Source organism: Eriocheir sinensis, chromosome 51 (assembly GCF_024679095.1).
Source record: "Eriocheir sinensis breed Jianghai 21 chromosome 51, ASM2467909v1, whole genome shotgun sequence".
Taxonomy (NCBI): Eukaryota; Metazoa; Arthropoda; class Malacostraca; order Decapoda; family Varunidae; genus Eriocheir; species Eriocheir sinensis.
The window spans coordinates 7709856-7734784 of NC_066559.1; the positions used below are offsets into that span (position 1 = coordinate 7709856).

At 45.2% G+C, this 24929-nt stretch overlaps 1 protein-coding gene across 2 annotated transcripts in view; it reads left to right on the forward strand.

The window, feature by feature from the left end:
- Positions 1 to 24599, forward strand: part of LOC126982625 (uncharacterized) — a 25550-nt gene extending 951 nt beyond the window's left edge. Inside the window, exons 2-6 of one of the 2 annotated variants that reach the window (XM_050834832.1) lie at positions 1971 to 2084; positions 19561 to 19706; positions 21583 to 21740; positions 21883 to 21996; positions 24390 to 24599. In XM_050834832.1, the coding sequence (XP_050690789.1) occupies positions 19577 to 19706; positions 21583 to 21740; positions 21883 to 21996; positions 24390 to 24434 (447 nt within the window). In that variant the 5' untranslated portion in view covers positions 1971 to 2084; positions 19561 to 19576 and the 3' untranslated portion in view covers positions 24435 to 24599. The remainder of the gene's footprint in view (positions 1 to 1970; positions 2085 to 19560; positions 19707 to 21582; positions 21741 to 21882; positions 21997 to 24389) is intronic. The other variant, XM_050834833.1, reaches the window with a different exon arrangement.
- Positions 24600 to 24929: the final 330 nt, after the last annotated feature.

Here is a 24929-nt window from a genome sequence, read left to right on the forward strand (position 1 = left end):
CCTAAGTAATCATCCAATACCCTTAATTTCAATACCCATTCCTCCGTTCCCACACCCCTTTTGTAGTTCAGTAAGAATTTCATTTTGTTCCCTAGATTCATAATAGTTTCAGATAGAAGGAAGACAGATAATGTAACTTACTTTATGATTTTACAGTTAGCAAAGATCTTTTTTTGCTTCTTCAGTTGATATCATTCCCAGATAAACATTATAACTTGATGCTTAAACAAACGCACAGCCCCAGGATCCTACACGGTAAGGAACTAAGCAGCAAAATATGGTCTTTTTGTTCGTTTCTTTGTTTCTTGAGAGACTTTACATCTTGAAAGGGTCAAGAGCGTTGAAGACATAGTCGCTAGAGCTGCAAGATTTATTCGATAGTGATAGCAGTAGTTGCATTATTAATTTAGGAATGAGTCAGCGCATAACATTTTTAGTAGCACTCAAGCGTTTTCTCTAAAACACACACACACACACACACACACACACACACACACACACACACACACACACACACAGAGAAAGAGCATAACATTAGTTCTACCATAAAATTAAAAAAAAAATAACTTTCATGTGGATGGATTTTGTTCATCACGCAGTTGACATTTATCACTGGAAGTTCTTTGGCATTGTTGAACACTTCCTGGTGGGTGAAGGGAACTCCTCTCAGTTGACTTCATTCCATATCAAACGCGTTTCAGCTTACCTCGGCTCAGGAGTTAACACAACCACTTTTTACCACAACCATGAATCAGGCGCACTGTCCAATACATGTAGAAATATGCAAATGACCTGTATAGAGACCTGATGCCATGCAGAAAGGAGCAAAATAAACTTAAAAGAGCCTCAATATTTCATTCCTAAATAATAGAATTTACGTCGCCTTTGATATTTCATCTTTGCGGCTTGTCAGATTCACGAGAAGAGAAACAGATCATCTTCGATAAAAAGGAACCAACGAACACTCCTGAATGTTATCCCACGTAACAAAACGGGATTCACGCCAGCATCGATATTTCATCAACGCGGCTTGACGAATTCATGAGCCAAGGCGCGCGACACGATTGAAGCGTTGAAGCTCCACTAATCATACATGAAACAAACACGTTGATCCTCTCGCCTGAAACACACGTGAAATATACGCGTACTCGCTGCAATGATCATCAGTCATCCACGCTTGATAGGCTTTTTTCTCTATTATTTCCTTTGCTAAATAATACGAATCTTAGAGAAAAGGAGGAAAAAAGAGCATGCAGTGATGGTGTGTGGGGAGAATTGTGGCCGGCAGTGAGGGGCAAGCGGGCTGGTGAAGGGAGACGAAGAGGGCGGTAGGGGGCAGAGGCAAGGCAGGACTCTCGGGTTAACTGGCTGAATAATGGCGCCTTTCTATGCAGATGGGGTCCCTGTGATAAGTCCGGCAGCCAAATACAGCCTTAGTGCCCGGGGCTGCAAGGACGACAGTTATAAATGAGCAGGAGGGATGGGAGAGGCAGGAGAAGAGGGGAAAGGACCAAGGAAAGGAAGGAACTAGAGGCCGCCGATTTAACGGAATCCTGCCAGCCGCCGGGCACACACGCAGACAGGCAGACAAACAGAGTATCAGACAAACAGACAAACTAACATTCGCTAACGTGGCTGGTAAAAAGAAACATAGTATAACCGTATTCCCTGAGCCCCTTTGTACGTGCACAGCGAGTAAAATGGGAAGACGCGAGGAAGAAATCGAGGCGAAATCCAGGAGCCGCTGAGCATCCGGACAGACAAACAGACAGACACAGACAGACAGACAGACAGACAGACAGACAAATATCTTAAAAGCCATCAAAGTCACTATTCATGTTACATAAAATTAAACAATATTCTGGACTTGGACTTAGCATATAGTTACATGACTAGGTGTAGTGGTAACCTTTCTTTAACATACTCTTTGGTCTTGGGCCTTCTCAATTAACTACCGTTTTCATCAGCAGGTGTGTGGCGCACGTGTGGTGGTAAGACGTTCTCCCTCCCTCCCTCTCGGTTTCTTCAGCACGGGATGCGGGCGAGAGGAGTCTTGCTTGATGGAGTGGAACATTCATCTGCAAGTAAGTGTGTGCGGTTTTTAGTGTAATGCATCAAAGGGGGTGATTTAGATTCCCGCATCGCTGAGTTGAGGGCGGTAACGGCCCTGAATGGCGCCGTGCATCACCCTCACCACCGCACATAAGGCGCAAAACTGTCGATTTATTTCCGTGATCTCATCAGCATGAAATTTGCATCCTGAAGATTTTTTTTTTGGACTTTGAATTCATGGCGAGTCCCGCGTAATATGCTTTATCTTTTCATTCCTTGAGGCTCGCGGAGTTATGCGTCGCCTAAGCTAAGTTTTCCTTGTTTATGGCAACGCCTGAGCCATGCACACCTGCAGCTTTGTTTATTGTTGCTGTGTAGTGTAATAACTATTGATTTTTTTTTTCCTCCTCGTGATTATTTTAATTGTTGTGAAAATGTTTTGCCTTTTAATATGATTATTGTTTTGTATTATTAATAATTTAATTATATTTATTTATTTATTTATTTATTTATCTATTTAGAGAGAGAGAGAGAGAGAGAGAGAGAGAGAGAGAGAGAGAGAGAGAGAGAGAGAGAGAGAGAGAGAGAGAGAGAGAGAGAGAGAGAGAGAGAGAGAGAGAGAGAGAGAGAGAGAGAAGACATACACCAGAAAAACACAACAGAGCAAAAAGAAAATCCAGGTGGGAAAGAACAGCAAACACTGATATTTTTTTGTATAATGTTCCTCGGCTAACATGAAAGGCGTCTCAGATCGGACCGAATATTTTTTCCATCCTGTAGCTTGAAAGAGTAGAGTAAGGAAAACTATTCGGATACTGTGTGGTACGCTTTCCTGCTAACTTTGGAGGTTCTTGGAATAGCTTTCGCATCTTTTTTAACTTTCAGAAAGGACTAAAAAAAAAAACGAAGGAAGACAACAAGAAAAACAACAGCGTAAACACACTCTCAAAAGGCTGGATATCCGCTGTCGCTTTTAAGCCTTTTTCCTGATGACAAATAGATGAAAAAAAAGTAATTAGGTCCCCATCAGTGCGGTCCGCACGCAATAACCGGATCCAACAGTAACGTAAAAAAAAAAAAAAATCTCACCTCATTCGTGCTTTGGGGAGAAAGGAGTTGGACAATTGACAGACGGGGAAAAAAAAAAACAGTAGTATCCCAGTGTAAGTGAGACCCACTGTGCCGTCAGAAAGAACTACTAAAAGGGAGAAACAACTGCCACTAAGGAAGGGCGAGGAGGGTGCGAGGAATGCGAGGCCAACACAACATTTTGGACACGAACAAGAGAAGGGAAATGGAAACGACACGCACATTTGTTTCTCATCTCTTGGTGTGACAGGGAGAGAGGGAGGGCGAGGGGACGCAGGTGGAGGAGAGCGGCGACGATCAGTACGAGAGAGAGAGAGAGAGAGAGAGAGAGAGAGAGAGAGAGAGAGAGAGAGAGAGAGAGAGAGAGAGAGAGAGAGAGAGAGAGAGAGAGAGAGAGAGAGAGAGAGAGAGAGAGAGAGAGAGAGAGAGAGAGAGAGAGAGAGAGAGAGAGAGAGAGAGAGAGAGAAAGGCGGGCGGGGCCGTTGACTAAAAATCACTACACGGCGAGACGAGGATGCTTCTCCTTAAGTTTACAAGTTTACAAAATCAAACAATCAGATTTTTACGTCATTTTTTTCATTGCTTGTCTGTTTTTAAGGAGACGAGGGTCAACATCAGGGTCAACATCAGTCGAGTTTGTTTATATTTTCATACTCCCGACTACAGCATCCATAAAAAAAACTACAGCTCCGTTTTCTGTTCTGGTTGACTAATAACGTTTTTTTAATTAAGGTAGAACGCGGGTAGCTTGTGCTCAGCTGCACCCAGGACGCCAGAACAAACAATATTCCTTCTCACTGTAATTAAGCCGATTATTCGTGGCAGCAACTTAATGTACTCGTGAAGGGGATTAGCAGTCTTGTGGGTTGGTTTATTTGAGAATCGTTCCTCCAAGGTGCTGGCACACACTAATTAAACTGTAATTACTTGTCGTTTGATTTCTTTCGCTTTTAAAGAAGACATTGTGACGTCAGCAAGTTTTAATCAGCAGGAGCAGAGTGTTGTTGCAAAGTTATGTTGGGAAGTTATAATGGAGGGAAAGTTCAACAACAACAACAACCCAAAAATACCACCACCACCACGACCACCATTACCATAACAACGCCGCCCCTCAGCCCCTCGCCCCCCCCCACCCCCCCTCCTCCTCTCACCCGTCTGCTCGCGACACCACCATCGCTCTCTTTCACAAAATGCAAATATCCACAACGCAAAACCTGCCTCTTTCAGAAACTCTGTGTACCCCTCAACCCTCAGCGTCCCCTCGTGCGCTCCCCCACAAGACTCCCTTTCCCTCCTCGTTTCCACCACGCCTCCTTTCCCCTCACCCTTTCAACGCGACCTTTAAGTGCCTCTTCCCCGCCCCCCCTCCCATGCCAGTGCCCACTCAACCCCCTTCCCCTCACTTTAGTAACTTTCCAGCACCGCTTTCCTTCCCTTTCCCTCCCTTTTAGCCCGGTCTTCCTTCCCTACGGTTCCCTTTCCTTCCTCATCCATCCCATAGAGTACATATTCGCTTACAGACCGCGTGTGTATACGCTTGCCTTCTCTGCAACGCCTTTCAGTCATATCTCACGTGCAGTAACAAGAGAAAACAACGGAAACTACTACCAATACTACTACTACAACACCACCACCACCACCACCACCAACAACAACAACAAAAACAAAAACACTACCACCACCAACAACTACTACTACTACTACTACTACTACTGCCACAACCAACTTTCAACACTGCCTTCGTCGTGAAAATAAATAACCTTTACTGCTGCTTTTCCTTTTTTGCAGAGCTGATCACGACGTCCCCAAGACCCGCCGGAGTCTGGAATATAATCGTTATAATGCTTATGTTGCTGCTGCTGCCTTTATCAGTGGCCTCAAGCTTCACCCTCGTACCGTAACTCACGCCACGCTCTTTTGGACGGGCGTTGGAGTGGATGGCGCCGACGTGTTGTATATACCTCAATACTCGGCTGTCAGTGATAGAAGCTCTCGATGACGCGTGGCTATTGAGCTAGATATTTCATTTTTGATCAGGTTCTTGTCTGCTCCGAGCCACGCCAGGAACACGCGGCTACTGACGTTTCCGTGCTCTTCTGGGCTGGAAGATGCAAAAATGTATTATTTCCTTTGTGTTTCCAGATAAAGGAGTGTGACTTTCTTCCGTGTTTGGTCGCCGTATGACCGTTGTTGTGGCGGACCCATGATTGCATGCTCAACAAATAAATCAATCCGCGTTTTCTGGGGTTTTCTAGAATTGACATACCGGTATATATACCCAAATTTCGATTCGTACTGGATTCGATTTGTATTCGGTTTGCATTCTGTATGCATTCGGTTTACATTCGATTTGCATTCGGTTTGCATTCGGTAAAGAAAAAAACTTAAATTTTGAATTTCGGAATTCGGTGTAAGTTCGGAACGCATTTGGTTTGCATTCTTTTGGTTGGTCAGATTCGGTTTGCATTCGAAACATATTTCCGAATGCAAACCGATTGCAGACCGACAAAAATTTGACCTTAAAAATTTGCCCTGAACATGCCCGAATATCCCGAATGACATTTGGGCTGGATTCGGAAGCGATTCGGCTATGTGTGACCCGGGCTTTAGCTTGCTGTTATCGCTCGACTAGACCTGGTAAAAACCTTCCTCGTGATGGTGATGTGTTCGTCTCTCAGGTGTTGCGTGGTGTTATCTGGGTAAAACTGTGTGCCGTGTGTCTTTGTAACAGATCCCGGCGGTATTCACACAAGGCAACGAAAATGCGGAGTTCCTTTTTAGTCTCTCGGCTATACGAGTGGGTACATGAGCTTGGCTGCGCTAGGCATGCCTTCTGCGGAGCCACGACAGAGTATTGGTTAGAGAGAGAGAGAGAGAGAGAGAGAGAGAGAGAGAGAGAGAGAGAGAGAGAGAGAGAGAGAGAGAGAGAGAGAGAGAGAGAGAGAGAGAGAGAGAGAGAGAGAGAGAGAGAGAGAGAGAGAGAGAGTAAGTGAGTGAGTGCGGGGTAGAAAGTAGGGAAGGAAAGAAAAGCCTTCACCCCCCCCAAAAAAAAAAAAAACTTCCTCCTTTTCCTGTTCATCCTCCTTTTTCGTTCACTCCTTCCTCATCTTCATCTTTTGTTTTCTCACCTCCTCCTCCTCCTCCTCCTCCTCATCTGCCTCTCCCTCAAAACTTTCAACTCAAACTCGCCTCAAGAAAGGTTTGGGTGTTGGTCTCTGCCGCAGACACAGATTATGGTGCCTGCTGGCGTATTACTTTGTTGGGGTAGGGCGTGGCGTGGCGTGGTGTGGTGTGGTGTGGTGTGGTATGGCGGAGCGGGGCGTTATGTAGTGTGGTGTGGTGTGGTATGGTGTGGCGTTGTGTGGCGTGGAACTGTGCGTCGTGGTTGTGGTTGTTGCTTTTTACATTATTTCGGAATATATTTTTTTTTCTAGATTGTGATTATTATTTTTTTTTTTTTGGGGGGGGGGACTGTTCGCCTCCATTTGTGTGTTTTGTTAGTTTTGGTGTTGCTTATGCTATTCCACTTGGTCGCTTTTGCCTTTTCTCTGTTTTTCATTTGTTGATCCAATATTATCTGTATTTACTTATCTATGTTAATGCGTGTTTTCCCGTCCATTTATTCATCTCTCCCATTTTTCTTTTTCCTCTATCTGTTCATATCTTCAATCTCCCTCCGCCACACCCCCACCACCCGCACCTCCCCGGGCCACGCATCGCTCCCCGCGCCGCGCCGCCTCGCCACACGCCGCCCACGCCCGCCTCACATTAATTTATTACCATCTCTTCCCATAATTTAGGTTCTTTTTTTTTACCCGGAGAAGGAAGAAAAATTGAAGAGTGATGCCTATGTAATTAAATCATAAGTGTTGTATTAATTATTGGAAAGTTTTGGGGCGTAATGAATAAGTAATTTATTCGGGGCTTTAAGTTTTAAAATTACTCCGAGAGGCAGACAATGAGCGAGAAAGGAAAGGAGCTTGAGCTTTTTTTCACTATATATATATATATATATATATATATATATATATATATATATATATATATATATATATATATATATATATATATATATATATATATATATATATATATACGCCCTTATCACACTTCCGTTTTCTTTCCCTTGACTCCTCTTTCTCATCAAGATCCCCTTCAAATGATAAGTCCATAATATTAAGTCATCAACGCTTTAACTTTAGGACGACAAGTGTGAGAGAAAAGAGAATCAAGAGGACGCAAGAGAAGGGAGTAGTCGGGTGGGAAGAGAAGGTAAACATGAGGGACAGTCTGAGCACTCTGTCATGTACTGATGAGAGGGAAGGGTTGAGAAGTGGAAGATGTAGCTATTATATTGTTTTTGAAGATGTTTAATATTCATTATGAATGAGAGGAAGAAACCAAAATAAGTAATAGCTTTGGAATTTTGCAGCAAAAACATCCTTGAAAGGGACACTAGGGTTAAGCAGGTATTGCCAAGAAGCTTAGAATGGAAGTATAGAGGAAATATACAACAGGTAAATAGGAGGGTATTGCCGAAACGAGAAGAGAGCAAAAAAATAGAAACCCACGTTGAAAAAGTAATAAGAAAAACAGATGTCGGTTTGGTTGGAGGTGAGGCGGTGGGGGAGGGTCTCGTGGTGTCGATGGTGGTGGTGATAGCCGTGGTGGTGGTGGTGGTAGTGATCGCGGTAATGCTGGAGGTGAAAAGAACATGAAAATAAGACTTGAAAGATACAAATTTAGGAAGAAAATAAAAGGATTAGAGTGATATACTCCGAGAACAAAACAGAGAGAGAGAGAGAGAGAGAGAGAGAGAGAGAGAGAGAGAGAGAGAGAGAGAGAGAGAGAGAGAGAGAGAGAGAGAGAGAGAGAGAGAGAGAGAGAGAGAGAGAGAGAGAGAGAGAGAGAGAGAGAGAGAGAGATCCCTTCCTGCTCGTGATCATTAGCTACACAGTAAATATGTGTTCCTCTGCCATAAACACGAGAGTTACGTTCAAGTTTCTCGCTCTCCGCCTAAGACGCCTTCAGACGTACACTCACTCACCTCGCAAAATGAATATATAAAAAATAATGCACCAGATGCTCAGCCAGGCGCTCCTTCAAGACAGCTGGAGGAAGGAATGCACGGTCTATTACACACACACACACACACACACACACACACACACACACACACACACACACACACAGGCAAAGCAGTTGTTATCTTCACGTGGTCGTCCACTCATACACCAGGGCGTGAAGATTCGAGTCAGCACGGCCAGCATGTTCTTCCACTCTCTTATTCCCACCTCGCTCAATATGATCAAGTTCTTAGATAGATTTTGCCCTCGAGACCAATCTGTTACCCTGACCACGTAGACAAGAGGCGGGGCGCGGGGGTCTGCTGGCCTGCCCCCTCGCCTCGCGCTAATGAAAGGAAAAGAGGCCTTGCGGTGAGAGAAGCCTATCTCACCCAAACGTAGACAAGAGGTGTGTTGAAGGATCTGCTGGTGTGTTTACGTTCTTTTGGGGAAGACAGTTGAACGATTACCCGTGTCACCCCTGAGAAATGTCTCCCGCCAGGGCTCAATGACCCAACGCGTTGATCAATGCCAGTCATGAAAAATGGAATAGAAAACGGGTTCCGGTAACACAAGGCAGCCAGCACGCGCTGATACGCCTATAAAGTCTTTAGATTCAGTGATGGCCATGGGCTCAGCAGTGTTCAGTCAACTTTGAGCGGCGTACCGTTGTGTGATTTTATGTACGTTGGCGACAGACATACGTAATTGTTTACTTTAAAATTAAACAACCGTCACTTCCTACACCTAAAATATTCGCCAAGGTAGGGATACAGCAGCGCTTGGGTGGTTGTTTGATGCCGTTTGGTTAAGAACGGTTCAGACTTTGGACAATAGGATTAATGCAGATTAAACAATCTCTCTCTCTCTCTCTCTCTCTCTCGCTCTCTATATATATTTAGATATATAGATATATATATATATATATATAGCTTCTTTCAAGAGGAGGGTATCAGGACACCTCTCTTCCCGAAATTCTTTCGGCCACTTTGCACTCTTTTTAGGAGCAGCAGGAACAACACACACACACACACACACACACACACACACACACACACACACACACACACACACACACACACACACACACAATAGCGCATTTACACCTTACCCACGACGCTGACGAGGCTGTTTCCCATCTATTCCTTTCTTCCTCCCTTCTTCCAACCTCTCGCCCCATCCCCTCCCTTTCCTCCACGGCCAGAGCCAGCCGAGCGGCAGGACAGGCTGGCTAGGCCAAACACGCCTTTCCCAACACCCGGGGGCCTGATTGCCCTGCTCAGCATTCCTCTCGTTGCCTCAGCGCTGTGGGACAGACTGTTAAGACTTGTCGCGTCAACCACCCACCCTCACCCAAGACCAAGGCCCTCACCTACACACACACACACACACACACACACACACCCACCCCCCCCAACAAAACAAAACCACATCATTCCATAGCTCAGTGGTTTAAATCTCTGCGCTGCCAGGCTTTGTGGCCTGGCAGGTGGAGGTTCGAGCCCCGCTCAGGCCGGGATTTTTCCGCTTACAAGGAATGGTTACTGTTCCCCGCTGAGCAAGGGGGATGGGGTGTGTGGTGTTTGGAGGTCCTGGCAGTACCCGGAGATTGACTATATTGAGTCTTGCTCTTGTCAGGAAGGTACTTACTGGCGATTGCGAGTCCAACTCGTGATCAGGCCGCGGTGAATTACACACACACACACACACACACACACACACACACACACACACTCTCTCTCTCTCTCTCTCTCTCTCTCTCTCTCTCTCTCTCTCTCTCTCTCTCTCTCTCTCTCTCTCTCTCTCTCTCTCTCTCTCTCTCTCCTTCCAAAAGTGATCATCTCAACGGTATATGTAGAATTCCTATAATCTGCAATTGTTGATGGAAAGGCGGATAACGGTGACGACCATTACTCTGGATGTTTGTCTGTTTGTTTGCTTATTTATGTATATGCCGCCGCAAGTGATGATGTTCGATGGTTGACATACTGATTTTTTTTTTAATGGTGATGATCCTGCTCACTTGCCCGCAAAAGAATAAATACTCTGCGCTCGGCAAGCAACAAGCGAAAAATAGGTTTAAATGTGACGCCAGCTTTAGTCTACCTTCCCATACCATAAAACACACACACACACACACACACACACACACACTCACGTACGTACGTGCACGGGGCTCCGTAGTGCAATGGCAGGGCGCTCGCCGTACAACCAAGAGGTGTCGGGTTCGATTCCCGGGCGGAAGGGAGATGGATGGGCAGTCTTCCCCTGTCCAACTAGCGGTCCAGTAGTCCAGCCAGCAGTGAATGGGTATTAGTCGGGGGTTGTGTCCTGCCTCCCGTTATTTTTTTTTTAAGGTGCTGTCTATAACGCCGGTAGGCTTGCTTGAGTTTCTTGGACGACCCCACCTCGTTATTGGCGCAGGCGAATTTTATTTATAGTGGCTGCCGTGATGTATGCCTCTTGCTTAACTCATGCTGGCCCCCGGTGCTCCACTTGACCGAAATCCCTGAAGTCAGGGTTGATTGAAGATATGGGCAGCAAGTGGGTAATATTTCGCCACTCGGCGATGGTTTAAAACAGTCAGTGTGTCATCGGTGGGACTCGAACCTAGGTTCCCGGGCTCACCATATCCGCAGACCACTCGGCCACCTCCGATGTGAGGTTTCAGCCGTACCCAGAGATCCATCACTTGGGAGCTCCTTGCTCTGTCGAGAAGAATACTGGCTGGCGATCGTGAGTCTATCGCGCGGTCAGACCATGACGAATTACCCCCACACACACACACACACACACACCCACACACACACACACACACACACACACACACACACACACACACACACACACACACACACACACACACACACACACACAGAGAGAGAGAGAGAGAGAGAGAGAGAGAGAGAGAGAGAGAGAGAGAGAGAGAGAGAGAGAGAGAGAATTTACATAGATTTACATAGAAAATAAAACCATACAGACCCCATGGTCCAGACTAGATGATCTGTCCTTAAACCTATTAGCAAGTGATTCTACATTAATCAGATGGCTCCAAAATTTTTTATTTCTACTCTAGGTAACATTAAGTTGAAGGAAGTGTCGGTCGAGCTTGTTTTTAAATGAGTCAATCGTGTTACACTGGGCCACCGAAGGCGGGAGCTTATTCCAATCTCGAACTACAACGCTGGGGAAGAAATATTTGGTGCAGTCTGAATTTACTTGTCTCATTTAAGTTTTGTGCCATTATTCTCGTTCGCAGTGTCATCGATCATGAATAATTTTGATTTATCCACATTCGTAAAGCCATTAAGTATTTTAAAACATTCGATCAGTTTTCCTTAGAGGCGACGTTTCTCAAGAGAGAACATGTTAAGGGTTGAGAGCCTCTCGTCGTAGGGTTTGTTGTGCTAAGAAGGGATCATTTTTGTTGCCCGACGTTGAACACCTAATTTAGTAATGTCTTTTGCATGGTGGGGAGACCAAAACCAAAACTGTACCGCATAATCCAAGTGGGGTCTGACTTAACTATCTATCTATCTATCTATCTATCTATCTATCTATCTAGAGAGAGAGAGAGAGAGAGAGAGAGAGAGAGAGAGAGAGAGAGAGAGAGAGAGAGAGAGAGAGAGAGAGAGAGAGAGAGAGAGAGAGAGAAACCTGGACGAAATCTTTGACCAGGCTTCGGCTACAAAGCTGACTCGACAGTTTTTAGAGACTCGTGGAAAGACGCGTAATTTGAGTCTGCTTTCCTGCGTACGTGGACTTGAAAACTGAATCACGAGCTGGCCGGCGGGAATCCTGAGGCTAGTTTTAGCTTCAGCTTTTTCTTTTTAGCAGAAGTGTGTTAGGGAACTCTCAGCTGCTTTGTAGACACTCCCTTTAAATACTTAAGTGTGTCGTTTTTGTGAAGATCGAAAGGATTCCACTGAAAGACGCAAAAGAAACTGGTGCATTTAAATTATCTAGCTATACTCCTCCATTGTTTATTATCCAGACTATTTTGTAGCCCACGCAGGTTTTCTCTTCGTCCTCACTCTGGTGCTTAACGTTTGTAGTGAGGAGGGTAACATATCCTGGAAATATGTGACTCTTAGCATTTTTATGCGGATAAAACTAAAATATAGTTTCATCTACACCTACAAAAAAAGATATCCAAAAACAAATTAAGAAGTAGAGGTTGGGGTCGGGGTGCGAGCCTCGACCCCGATCCGGTCTTGCTGGGGGGCACGACCGCGCGGCAGGCTTCCATGATGCATCCCCATCCGGGGAGCCTGCCGTCAGTGATGGGTGCAGGGCAAAGCCCACGCGACCCCTTCACCTCGAAGGAGGAAGGGCCCCCTAGCCCCTCTTTTTGTTTTGGGGTGGCCGGGGTGGTGCAGAGGCTGCGCATAGGGCATAGGGTCCGTGGAGGTGGATGGGGGCCGCGGGGGTGAGTGCCATACCGGCCAGTGCCGGGCATGAAGAATTTGACCCATGCCTCTGTGATGCCCAACGACTGTTTTTGCTACCATGACTACACCGCCCGTGTGTGTGTGTGTGTGTATGTAACCATAAACTGATGTATATATAATTGCACAATTATTTCTTTATAAAATTTAGACCATTAACATATACTATCCAACACACACACACACACACACACCTCTTGCATCTCATTTCTTTCTTTTTTTCAACTTTTTTTCATTTCTTTACGACTTTCTCTCTCTCTCTCTCTCTCTCTCTCTCTCTCTCTCTCTCTCTCTCTCTCTCTCTCTCTCTCTCTCTCTCTCTCTCTCTCTCTCTCCCGACCTCTGCTGAGAGAAGGTCGTGACCTCACCCCGCTGCGCCCCACAACATCGCTTGCCCTGTGTTTTCGTCGTGCTCTTGGGCGTTTGGGTGTTCTCGCTTGTGGACCTTGTGTGTTGCCTGTGATTTCCCGACACGTGTTTGGTGTGTGTTCGCTTGTGGTTTATGCCTGTGGTTGCCTCTGTGATTTGTGTTTCCGGTGTTTTTGCGTGTGATCTGGCTGTCTCCGGGTGTTCTGCGTGGGTTTCAGAGTGATTCAAGTGTGTTGTGTTTCCGGTGTTTTTGCGTGTGATCTGGCTGTTTCCGGGTGTTCTGCGTGGGTTTCAGAGTGATTCAAGTGTGTTGTGTTTCCGGTGTTTTTGCGTGTGATCTGGCTGTTTCCGGGTGTTCTGCGTGGGTTTCAGAGTGATTCAAGTGCGTTGTGTTTCCGGTGTTTTTGCGTGTGATCTGGCTGTTTCCGGGTGTTCTGCGTGGGTTTCAGAGTGATTCAAGTGTGTTGTGTTTCCGGTGTTTTTGCGTGTGATCTGGCTGTTTCCGGGTGTTCTGAGTGGGTTTCAGAGTGATTCAAGTGTGTTGTGTTTCCGGTGTTTTTGCGTGTGATTTGGCTGCTTCTAAGTGTACTGCGTGGGTTTCAGAGCGTTTTGAGTGTGCTGTTTTGTTTCCGGTGTTTCTGCGTGTGATTTGGCTGTTTTCGAGTGTTCTGCGTTTCGAGTGTGTTGTGTTTCCAGTGCTTTTACGTGTGATTTGGATGTTTATAGTGCTCTGCGTGGGTTTCAGAGTGTTTTGAGTGTACTGTTGTACTTCCGGTGTTTTTGCGAGTGACTTGAGGGTGTTTAGTCGTGCTTGTGCTTGGGTTTCTGAGTGTTTCGTGTGTCCCGAGTGTGTCTTTGTGTTCCCGAGTGTCTCACGCGTGATTTGGGTGTGTCGACAACCCACCCTTTGAATTCCCTGAGGATTCAATCTGCTCCTCCTCATTACACCCTCTTTAAATCCCTAGAGGATTAACACTTCCTACACCCCTCACCTCACCTAAGCCCCCCCCACCCGCTCTCACACCACATCCCTTTGCTCCTCCTCATCCCCTAGAGGATTAGCCCTTCCTACTCCTCCCTCACCTCCACATATTTCTAAGCCCTCCCCCCCTCACTCAATTTACCTCACATCCTATTTACCCATCCCTTCACCTACCTTACCTCGCCTCTTTCTTAACCCTTCTTGTTCTCACACACCTCACTCACCTCACATCCCTTCCTACTCCTCCTCTCTCCCACTTACCTCCTTTCCCAAACTCCCTCTCACTCATCTCACCTATTTCCTAACCCTCCTTGATCTCACACACCTCACTCACCGCCTCCCTTTCCCCCTCTTTACTCACCTCATCCGTTCCCACTCTCCCTCTCTCTCATCTCACCTATTTCCTAACCCTCCTTGATCTCACACACCTCACTCACCGCCTCTCTTTCCCCCTCTTTACTCACCTCACATCTCTTCCTACTCCTCCTCTCTCCCACCTCACCTATTTCCTAACCCTCCTTGATCTCACACACCTCACTCACCGCCTCCCTTTCCCCCTCTTTACTCACCTCACATCCCTTCCTACTCCTCCTCTCTCCCACCACACCTACTTCCTAACCCTCCTTGCTCACACACCTCTCTTTCCCCTCTTTACTCACCTCACATCCCTTCCTACTCCTCCTCTCTCACTTTTCCTCCATTACTAAACTACCTCTCACACACCTCACCCCTTTCCTAATCCCCTTCACTCTGTGTTTTATCTCATTCATTTCAGCTAAGATGGCGCCTAAGAAGTGCAGTACTTGTAACGGTAGCTTCTCAGCTCACTTTTTTACAGGGCGTTCTGCTGTCTGTCGACTGTGTCTGTCCAGGCAGCATCTCGAGACAAGACTGCAGGAGCAGGAAGAGAAGATGGAAGAAGGCCAGATTAAAATAATAGAGCTTTCTCTCACCAGGCAGCATCTCGAGACCAGACTGCAGGAGCAAGAAGAGAAGATTGAAGCAGGTCAAAATAAAATAATAGAGCTTTCTCGCACTGTTGCCTCCTTGCAGGAATTCATCCAGGCTAACGTTGCTGTGGTGCCAAACCCTTCTCCAACCGCCCCCTTGCCGTCAGCGGTACCGTCGACACCAGCGGACAACACCACGCAGCGGGAGGATACTAGTGGCAACGCCCATGATGGCTTCACCGTCGTGAATGGAGGAGCCAAACCAGCCAGACAAGCGATTTATCTTGTTCGTTGCTTCAACAGGTTTGCCATTCTGTAGGAGGAGGACGAGCAGGAGAGCACCTTCCTGGTGGGTGACTCCATGATTCGCCAACAGGTCGTTGAGTTCTGCGGCAGAGTTCCTCGTCGAAGACGGAACTATTGCTATCCTGGTGCTGGGATCGACGATATAACTGCTGCTCTTGAAGAGATCTCCCCCCAGGCTACTAATGATTCACTGTTTGTTATTCACACAGGTACGAACGACGTCACCACCACCCGGTCTGAGGAACTCCTGGACAAATACCGTAGGCTCATCCAGCAGTATAAGTCTAAATCTCCTAACATTTTGATTTCAGGGGTTCTACCACGGACTTGGGCGGAGAGCGACTTTTTCAGTAAGGCCTTCAGCCTAAACAACCGCTTACAGACTCTTTGAAGGGAGCTTGACGTGGAGTTCCTCAACACATGGGACAATTTCTATGGACAAAATGAGCTCTTTCACAGGGACGGATTGCACCTTTCTCCCATCGGATCAGCCAGACTCGGAAGGCTCCTCAACGAAGCAGTGCGTGTCATCCGAACAAAAAACGAGTCACGGCCACGTCCCTCCACCCCACCCGTGTAAATAGACGCCGTGCATCGCAACAAACCCGGAACCGTGATCCCGCAAGTACCACCACCTCTATTACTAAGCCTCTAGATAACTTAAAAATCCTTAGTTTCAATGCGCGTAGCCTAAGAAACAAATTTGATGAACTGAGATGTCTTGCTTTAACAGAAAATTTTGACATAATTGCTATAACCGAAACTTTTATCGACACAACAAATATTGATTTAAGTTCCGAATACAACATAGATGGCTACAGACTCTTCAACAAAGATCGTGTAAACCGTAGAGGCGGTGGCGTCGCCCTTTATGTCAAAAGCTATTTGCAACCCACTGACAAAACACCGGGAAACAGTAACGTTGAACATTTGTGCGTGCGAGTAAACATTGCAAAAGTCAACTTAAATATATCTGTCACCTACAGACCTCCCGGCAATCACTCGATGACGACCTTGAAATGTACAGCGTCTGAAGGCAGTAACTTAATAAAAGAGACTCACTGATATTAGGAGACTTTAACCTCCCCCATATCGACTGGGCGACACTGTCAGGTACAGAAGGCGAGTCACATAGAATGATCGAATTTCTAGAAGAAAATTATCTAAGCCAAATGGTTTCTGAGCCTACTCGACAAAATAATATACTCGACCTTGTTATAACGACCCAAGATAACCTAATCAGTAGTGTCACGGTAGGAGAACACCTCGGTTCTTGCGATCATAAATTAGTGCGCGTCGACATTAAAGCTCAATCATCAGTGACTGAAAATAAAGTAAAGGTGCCCAATTTCAAAGAGCTAACTTCGTAGAAATCCGACAAAACTAACAGAAATACAACTATCAGATGACGGCAACGTAGAGGAAGCCTGGCTAAGCCTTAAAAATCACTTACTCACTCAGCAGAACACATTCGTCCCTTGTGCGAGAAGCGAATTAACACTAATAAAAGCCCACCGTGGTTTAATAGCGAAATTAAACAATCAGTCAATGAGAGAAAATTGTTTTACAGGTTAAAGAAAGAACAAAGCACGCCCGAAAACATTAGACTTTATAATGATGCCAGGCGACGAGTAAAAAGACTAGTAGGTCAGGCAAAGCGTAGATACGAAGAAAATATTGCAGCCAACTGTAAAATAATCCGAAATCTTTCTTCAGTTACATAAACAACAGAAAGGCGATCAACAGTGGTATTGGACCTTTAACAAACAGCGACGGTGCACTAGTGACTGACAGCCAACACATTGCAAACCTCTTAAACAATTACTTTTCCTCGGTGTTTAATACTAACAGTCTTCCTCTCGCTACCACCAACACCAGTACTATTGTAAATCTCGAGCATGCATTGCCTAATTTTGAAATAACAACCGATGAAGTCCTGGACCTGACAAAGTATATCCAACTCTGCTGAAAGAAACAAAGAGCGAAATACTCTCCCCACAACCGTATTCAATATGTCCTTGCGACAAGGCATCGTCCCTTCAGATTGGAAAAAGGCTAACGTGACACCGATTTTCAAGAAAGGAGACAAAAAAGTACCAGGTAATTACAGGCCCATTAGTCTAACTTCGGTTGTAGGTAAGCTACTTGAGGGCATAATTAGAGACAAAATTGTGAATTACCTTGAAAGCCACTCATTGATTGGGGACTCACAACATGGCTTCCGAAACAAAAGATCCTGCCTATCAAACCTATTAACCTTTTATAACGACCTCTTCACTGTTTATGACGTAACCAAATCACTGGACGTAGTCTATCTTGATTTCCAGAAAGCGTTTGATAACATAAATTACTTTACAAATTAAAGCAAATAGGTATTGACGGTCAAGTAAACCAATGGATCGCGAATTGGTTGAGCAACAGACAACAAAGAGTAGTGATTGACGGATTTAACTCAGAGTGGGCGCCTGTCACTAGTGGCGTCCCTCAGGGCTCGGTCCTTGGCCCAGTGCTCTTCATTATTTACATCAACGACGTGGATGTTGGACTCAATAACCGCATTAGTAAATTTGCAGACGACACAAAGATTGGCAACTCGGTTCTCACTGACGAAGACAGGCAAAGACTCCAAGAGGATTTGCACAAAATTTCAGCTTGGTCGGATAGATGGGAGATGCCCTTTAACGTAGACAAGTGCCAGGTCCTTCAAGTTGGAACGAGGAATATGAAGTTCGAATACGAAATGCGCGGCGTTAAACTCAAAAGCGTTCAATGCGTCAAAGACTTGGGGTCAAAATCGCGTCAAACCTCAAATTCTCACAACACTGCATCGATGCAGCAAATAAAGCGAACAGAATGTTGGGCTTCATTAAAAAGAAACTTTGTATTCAAGAAGAAAGAAGTAATACTACCGCTCTACAACAGTTTAGTCAGACCCCACTTGGAATATGCGGTAAAGTTTTGGTCTCCCCACCATGCAAAGGATATTGCTAAATTAGAAGGTGTTCAGCGTCGGGCAACGAAAATGATCCCTTCCTTGCGCAACAAATCCTACGAAGAAAGGCTTTCTACCCTTAACATGTTCTCTCTTGAGAACGTCGCCTCCGAGGAAAACTGATCGAATGTTTTAAAATACTTAATGGTTTCACGAATGTAGACAGATCAACATTGTTTATGATCGATGACACTTTGCGCACGAGGAACAATGGCGTAAAACTCAGATGTAGACAAGTAAATTCAGACTGCACCAAATTTTTCTTCACCAACGTTGTAGTGCGAGAATGGAATAAGCTTCCACCGTCAGTGGTCCAGTGTAACACGATTGACTCCTTCAAAAATAAGCTCGACCGTCACTTCCTTCAACTTAATATCAACTAGAGTAGAAATGCAACGTTTTGGAGTCTTCTGATTAATGTAAAATCACTTAGGTTTAAGGACAGACCACCAAGTCTGGACCATAGAATAATGGTCTGATTTTCTTTTTTTCTATATAAATCTCTCTCTCTCTCTCTCTCTCTCTCTCTCTCTCTCTCTCTCTCTCTCTCTCTCTCTCTCTCTCTCTCTCTCTCTCTCTCTCTCTATATATATATATATATAAGCTTGTCTGTCTGTTTTTCTTTCTATCTGTCTCTGTGTTAGCTTCTGTTTCTCTCTGTCTCTGTCTGTTTAAGCTTGTCTGTCGTTCTTTCTATTTGTCTGTCTGTCTGTCTCTGTGTTAGCCTCTCTGTTTCTCTGTTTGTCTGTGTTAGCCTCTCTGTTTCTCTGTCTCTGTCTGTATAAGCTTGTCTGTCTGTCTGTGTTAGCCTCTGTTTCTCTCTGTCTCTGTCTGTATAAGCTTGTCTGTCTGTCTGTCTCTGTTTTTGCCTTTCTGTTTCTTTTTCTGTCTGTATAAGCTTGTCTGTCTGTGTCTGTGTTAGCATTTGTTTTTTTCTGTCTGTCTCTGTCTTTGTGTATTAGCCTACCTGTCTTTTTCTGTCTGTCTGTGTGTCTGTTTGTTTTATCCCATCGTTCTCTCTGTCTGTATCTGCACTTCTTTCCCTGTCTGTCTGTCTCTTACATTCTCTCTCACCAGTCACTCCCTTCCACACTAACCTCCATAACCAGCCACTCCCTCCCATACTGACCACTACTAACAGACCCAACCTAACCTAACCTGGTCAGCTGGAGGTGGTGACGGGTGGCTGGATGGTGAGGCCAGCACCCACTGCTTCCCTTCCTCTCCCTCCTCCCTTCCCTCCCTCAGACTGCTGGAGGTCAAGTTTAGGCACCCTATATAAAAAAAAAAATTTTCTGTCCAACAGAACCGCTGAGACTGCCATGAGGACCCTCTCTGCCTCCTCACCAACCTCACGTCACTCCACCAAGAAGAATAAGGTTGACGGGTGGTTGACGCTGTTCAACCTGCTCGGACGTAGAAAATTGAGTGCCCCAGGCCTGTGTGCTAGTGGTAGGTCATATAGTCATGTGACATTTTGTTGGTTCATATGTTCTGCCATTTCACGACAGATTCTGGTCATGCATATGTCTGAACAAGGAACACTGCAGAACATACTCAAGGGGAAGGATAGTGGGCAAAAATCACAAATCTGACATGCACAAGAACTCAGAATTCACCCAAAATTGGAAAATGATGCACAGAGTACATTCATCATTAAGCATAGAATGTGACTGGACCATCCATGCTTCGGGAGTCAGTTTTTGTGCACGCCATATTCGCGATTTCAGACCACTCTTCGTCCCCCTTAATTTAGCCTTCTTAAATACAGGTGTAAGCTTGTAGGCATTTTGGATGGACCTGGAAAGGTTTACAGTAGGCAAGATTTGTGGGGCTGGGTTTTGGTGGCAGTGATGGCTGCATGGCATTCACAGTGGCTGGTCTGTGATGTGGATGTACTAGTATGTAAGGAGGAGACCCATAGAACAGGTGTATCCATTATCAAAACAAAGTCATTCAGCTGAGAAATGTGGACGCTCTCTAACAAACTCAAGTGAAAATAGAAAAAAAACATGTGATTTTATAACTAAACAGAGGCTCAAATAATCAAAATAAACCTTGTTGATATGATCTGTGGACAGTTTTCAAGTACTGAATACACACCTTGGCCAAAATAAAGCATCAGCAGGAAGAAATAGAAAACTTTTTAAAAAAAAATCTTCAAAAAATGTAAAAAAAATTGATGTTTTTCTGATCAGCCAGTTATTATGAAATAGTAAAAACAGGCAAAACCTGGCATGTTGCACACCAGAAGATGAAGAATTTAAAGAGGAACAGTTTAAGCTCATTTCCAGCTTTGTGGGTCACTTTGGGAAGAAGTTATGGGTGTTTTTCTGAAGTTCACTGATTGGGCAACATAACAGCAGCTATTTTTAAAGATTAGCAAAGTGACTCGAAAGTCCATCAACTGTTTTTGGACACTTCAGATACCATGCTAGCCAATAAAACATGAAGGGATCTGTTCAATTTGGTACAGACATTTGGTCTGGCATGGAGTCCCTCTTCTTGGCCAGCTCATTAGCCTGTCTTTATACGGGGTCGCTGTTTTTGACGAGCCGCCTCCACGTTCCTCTTATCGCCTGTCGTGTTGGTGTTGAGGCCCTTCTCTCTCATGTCTGCTGCTGTCTTGTCTTGGGTCTACCTCTCATTCCCCCTCCCTGCACTTCCATTTCTAGTACTCTCCTCGCATCAGTATCTCTGTATTGTCTCATCAACATGCCCGTACCACCTCACAACGGTTCCAGATTGTTGTACCCAGCCTCCTGTTTACCGATTTCCAACCCCAAAACTGCCTCCTCGACCCCAGTAAGTGCCTTTATATAGAGTTATCATTAAAATGGTTACTTAATGGTGTTTATTGGCAATAGCTATGGCTCAGAAACTGGTAAATATGAGGCCACCTCCTGCACTGTTGGTCTGGTTCTTGCATTACTGATTCTGTCCTTCCCAGTGACACCACACATCCCTCGCAACACCTCCTTCACTGTTGGTCTGGTTCTTGCATTACTGATTCTGTCCCTCCCAGTGACACCACACATCCCTCGCAACACCTCCTGCACTGTTGGTCTGGTTCTTGCATTACTGATTCTGTCCCTCCCAGTGACACCACACATCCCTCGCAACACCTCCTTCACTGTTGGTCTGGTTCTTGCATTACTGATTCTGTCCTTCCCAGTGACGCCACACATCCCTCACAACACCCTCATTTTGGCTACTTCCATATCGCTCTGGCCGGCTTCCTTATGGCTACGGTCTGACATGTGGACTAGAATAATTTTAATGTTATCCTCTGCTTTGCTAACTAATGTGGCTGTCCTTTCTCCTCCAGATGTGCCCAACCCCCTCAAGCTTTGCCTCCTTACCACACTGAACACATCACACCTCCTCATCACCTCACCTACCTCCCCATCCCTCATGCTGTGCACCTCAGCATTGTCCAGTCATGTACAGCCACCACCACCATCTCTGCCTGTCACTTTGAACTTGGTGTGTATCTCTAAAGGTGTTGAAATGATACACACTATCTCTAATTAAATGTTGGTATGTTTTGTATTATACTGTATGAGCATTAATGTGCCATTATTGTATACAGTATTGAACGTGTTAGTCAAGGGTCTCTCGTTGACAGGTCTGGGAAGGAAGGGAAGCATCTCAAGACTCAGGAATCAAGGTCCACAGTCCACCGCAGTCCATCAGGAGTGGGAGTCTGGTCTACCGTGGGACAGCAAAGGTACTGGTAAAGGTGTGCTTGGCCATAGTGTTCAGCTCCGTACCATTGACCTTTTGAATGGGTGGTGTGAAGTCCGGGACCGCCACAGTTTACCTTTTCCCCAGGTACCAATTTTATCGATCATTCTGCAAAGAAGGATGAACAACTGGCTGGGCTGTACACTGCCTACCCAAGCCGGAATTCAAAACCAGGCCCGAGGGGTGGTAGCCAGGGACGCCAGCCACAGGGACAGCCCTCTCATCCAAGTCCAGCCAGTGTGTCCTGTTTGATGATAATGTTGATGCCGCCTTTGTCACATAGTTTAGCTTGCCGTCTTCAGCAAGTGCTTAGTTTAGAGGTACGTTCAGTTATATGCAGTTACTTACACTCTGCAGTCGACTTTTATTTTACAGATTAGTTTTTATAAGTATTTTTTGTTATTTAGCAAAGTAGCCAAGGGGAATATTTGCATGTTGTTGTGTTCTTAATACCTCCATGCGGCAGAGAGTTCTACATGTAATTTCACGAATCCGGCACACAACACAAAGGAGAACTAACTCAACGCGAAGAACTTCAATCTTAGCTGTCTTGGGGCAACCAAGGATTAGCCTCATTGCTTCATTTTGAATAATTTCCAGGGGCTTCAGATGGGACTCGCTGAACCGGACTAAGACTGGGGCAGCATAATCAATCAAAGATCGAATAACAGAAATGTAAAACATTCTAAGTATGGGGACGCCAACACCTAGGCCCCTGTGTGCGAGAACACGCAACGGTGCCAACCATAGTAAAAATTGATTCCTGATATAAGTGATACATTCCGTGGTCTGTTTAAAGCTAAGATATACACCCAAGTATTTGTAACAGTGGACACGATCGAGTTTGACGTCATTGATACGTGGCGCCCGACATACTCTGGCAATTGATTGAAATTTAGTTTTGGATTCATTAACAACTAGTCCCATAGAAGTGCACAAGTCTTCCAGCTGGTGGAGGGCTAAGGTAAGCGTCCGTGGAGCATTACACTGAACAAGTATATCATCAGCATATATAAAAACTTCTGTGCCCTGAGGAAAGGGGTACTGTGCAATTTTGTCCATGAGAATATTAAAGAGCAAAGGACTAAGGACCCTTCCCTGTGGAGTGCCCAATTCAAAACTCCCTTCAGCAGAAGAGGCTCCATGGAACCACACCTTAGCCTTCCTAACATGCAAATAGTCTTTGACCCAGCCCAGTAATTTCCCTTTAATGCCCTTTAAAATAAGTTGTTCCAATATAACCTCTTTATTTGCTCTGTCAAAGGCACCTTTAAGTTCAATGAAAGCCCAACAAACAGCACCTGCAGAACTTATAAGCACTCATTAGAACTCAACCCACCTCCGTTGTGGCCCTGGGGGTGGTTGGTGTGAGGGTCGAAACCAGGCTCACCAGCAGGGACCTGGCACAACACACTATAACTTGTGACAATAATTCAGCGTCTAACTGCTGCTGCTGCTGCGGTCATAACTTTAGTGTAGCAGAGATGTTTTTTTTTGTGTGTGTGTGTGAGGAGGAGGAAGAGGAAGGAAGATTATAATTTTTCCTTTTCAGATGTGGAGGTAACTCTCTCTCTCTCTCTCTCTCTCTCTCTCTCTCTCTCTCTCTCTCTCTCTCTCTCTCTCTCTCTCTCTCTCTCTCTCTCTCTCTCTCTCTCTCTCTCTCTCTCAGGAATGAGAAAATACAGATTAATTTTATATACTTTTATTATTATTATTATTAACCATCAGTCATCACAAGTTCAACCCAAAAACTCAACTTGTTCAAAACTTTTTCAACTCTGTAACCCCAAAATTTCAACCCAAGACCTGACATTCAACCACGATTTCTACCACTCCACCACAATCTACCAGGACCTAACCACCATATATCTTTTCAGGGCTATGGCTGATTGGCTGGTGCTGTCTGGTCACTCAGCTCAGTAAGGGACTGGAAGCTGGAACTCTCTCTCTCTCACAAAAAAAGTAGCATAAAAGTGTATAAGGTCCATTGAAAAAAAAGAGAGAGAGAGAGAGAGAGTGTGTTCCATCTCATCCTCTCTCTCTCTCCCCCCAACATCCAGGCGGCATCTTGGGAGGGGAGGGGAAGGGAAGAATACAATAGCTCACTGGTGGACAGAGGAGAGAGAGAGGAGGAGGAGGAAGAGTCCTACAATAGCTCACTGGTGGACAGAGGAAAGAGAGAGAGAGGAGGAGGAGGAAGAGTCCTACAATAGCTCACTGGTGGACAGAGGAAAGAGAGAGAGAGGAGGAGGAAGAAGAAGAAGAGTAATATATTTTTCCAAACTTTATTAGTCTTCTCTTTATAGAAATACAGAGAGAAAGAGAGAGTTAGTTCCATCTCTCTCTCTCTGCCCTTCAATTAATCTCCCTCCATCTTCTCCCCAACAGGACTCGTCTCATCTCGTCTCCCCCAGCATCCAGGTAGTATCTTGAAGGCCTGACTGGTTCCCTCGGCTCAGTGGTCTTGTCTCTGTCTCCCTCCCTGCAAGAGTCTGGCAGAGTTTAGTGCCAAGAAAATATATATATATATATATATATATATATATATATATATATATATATATATATATATATATATATATATATATATATATATATATATATATATATATCAGGCCCCACAGGGTGTCCTCCCCACAGTGTTTTGACAACCCCCACAGACACATGCCCCCCAGACACATAAGCCCTCCCACCCCCCCCCTCTCTCTGCAAGAAGTGTCAGTTTGCTCAATAAATATACAAGCAATTTCTGGTGTTTTTTTTTGTCCATTCTGCAAAGTTTACAAAGACACAGACCTTGATAAAAGTAGAGATTACAAAGAAACGAAAAGGAGGAGGAGGAAGAGGAAAGATTAAGCTATTTTTTGGCATAGGAGGAAAGGAGTAAGGAAAAATGAGAAAAATAACTTGAAACTGGAGAAGAAAATG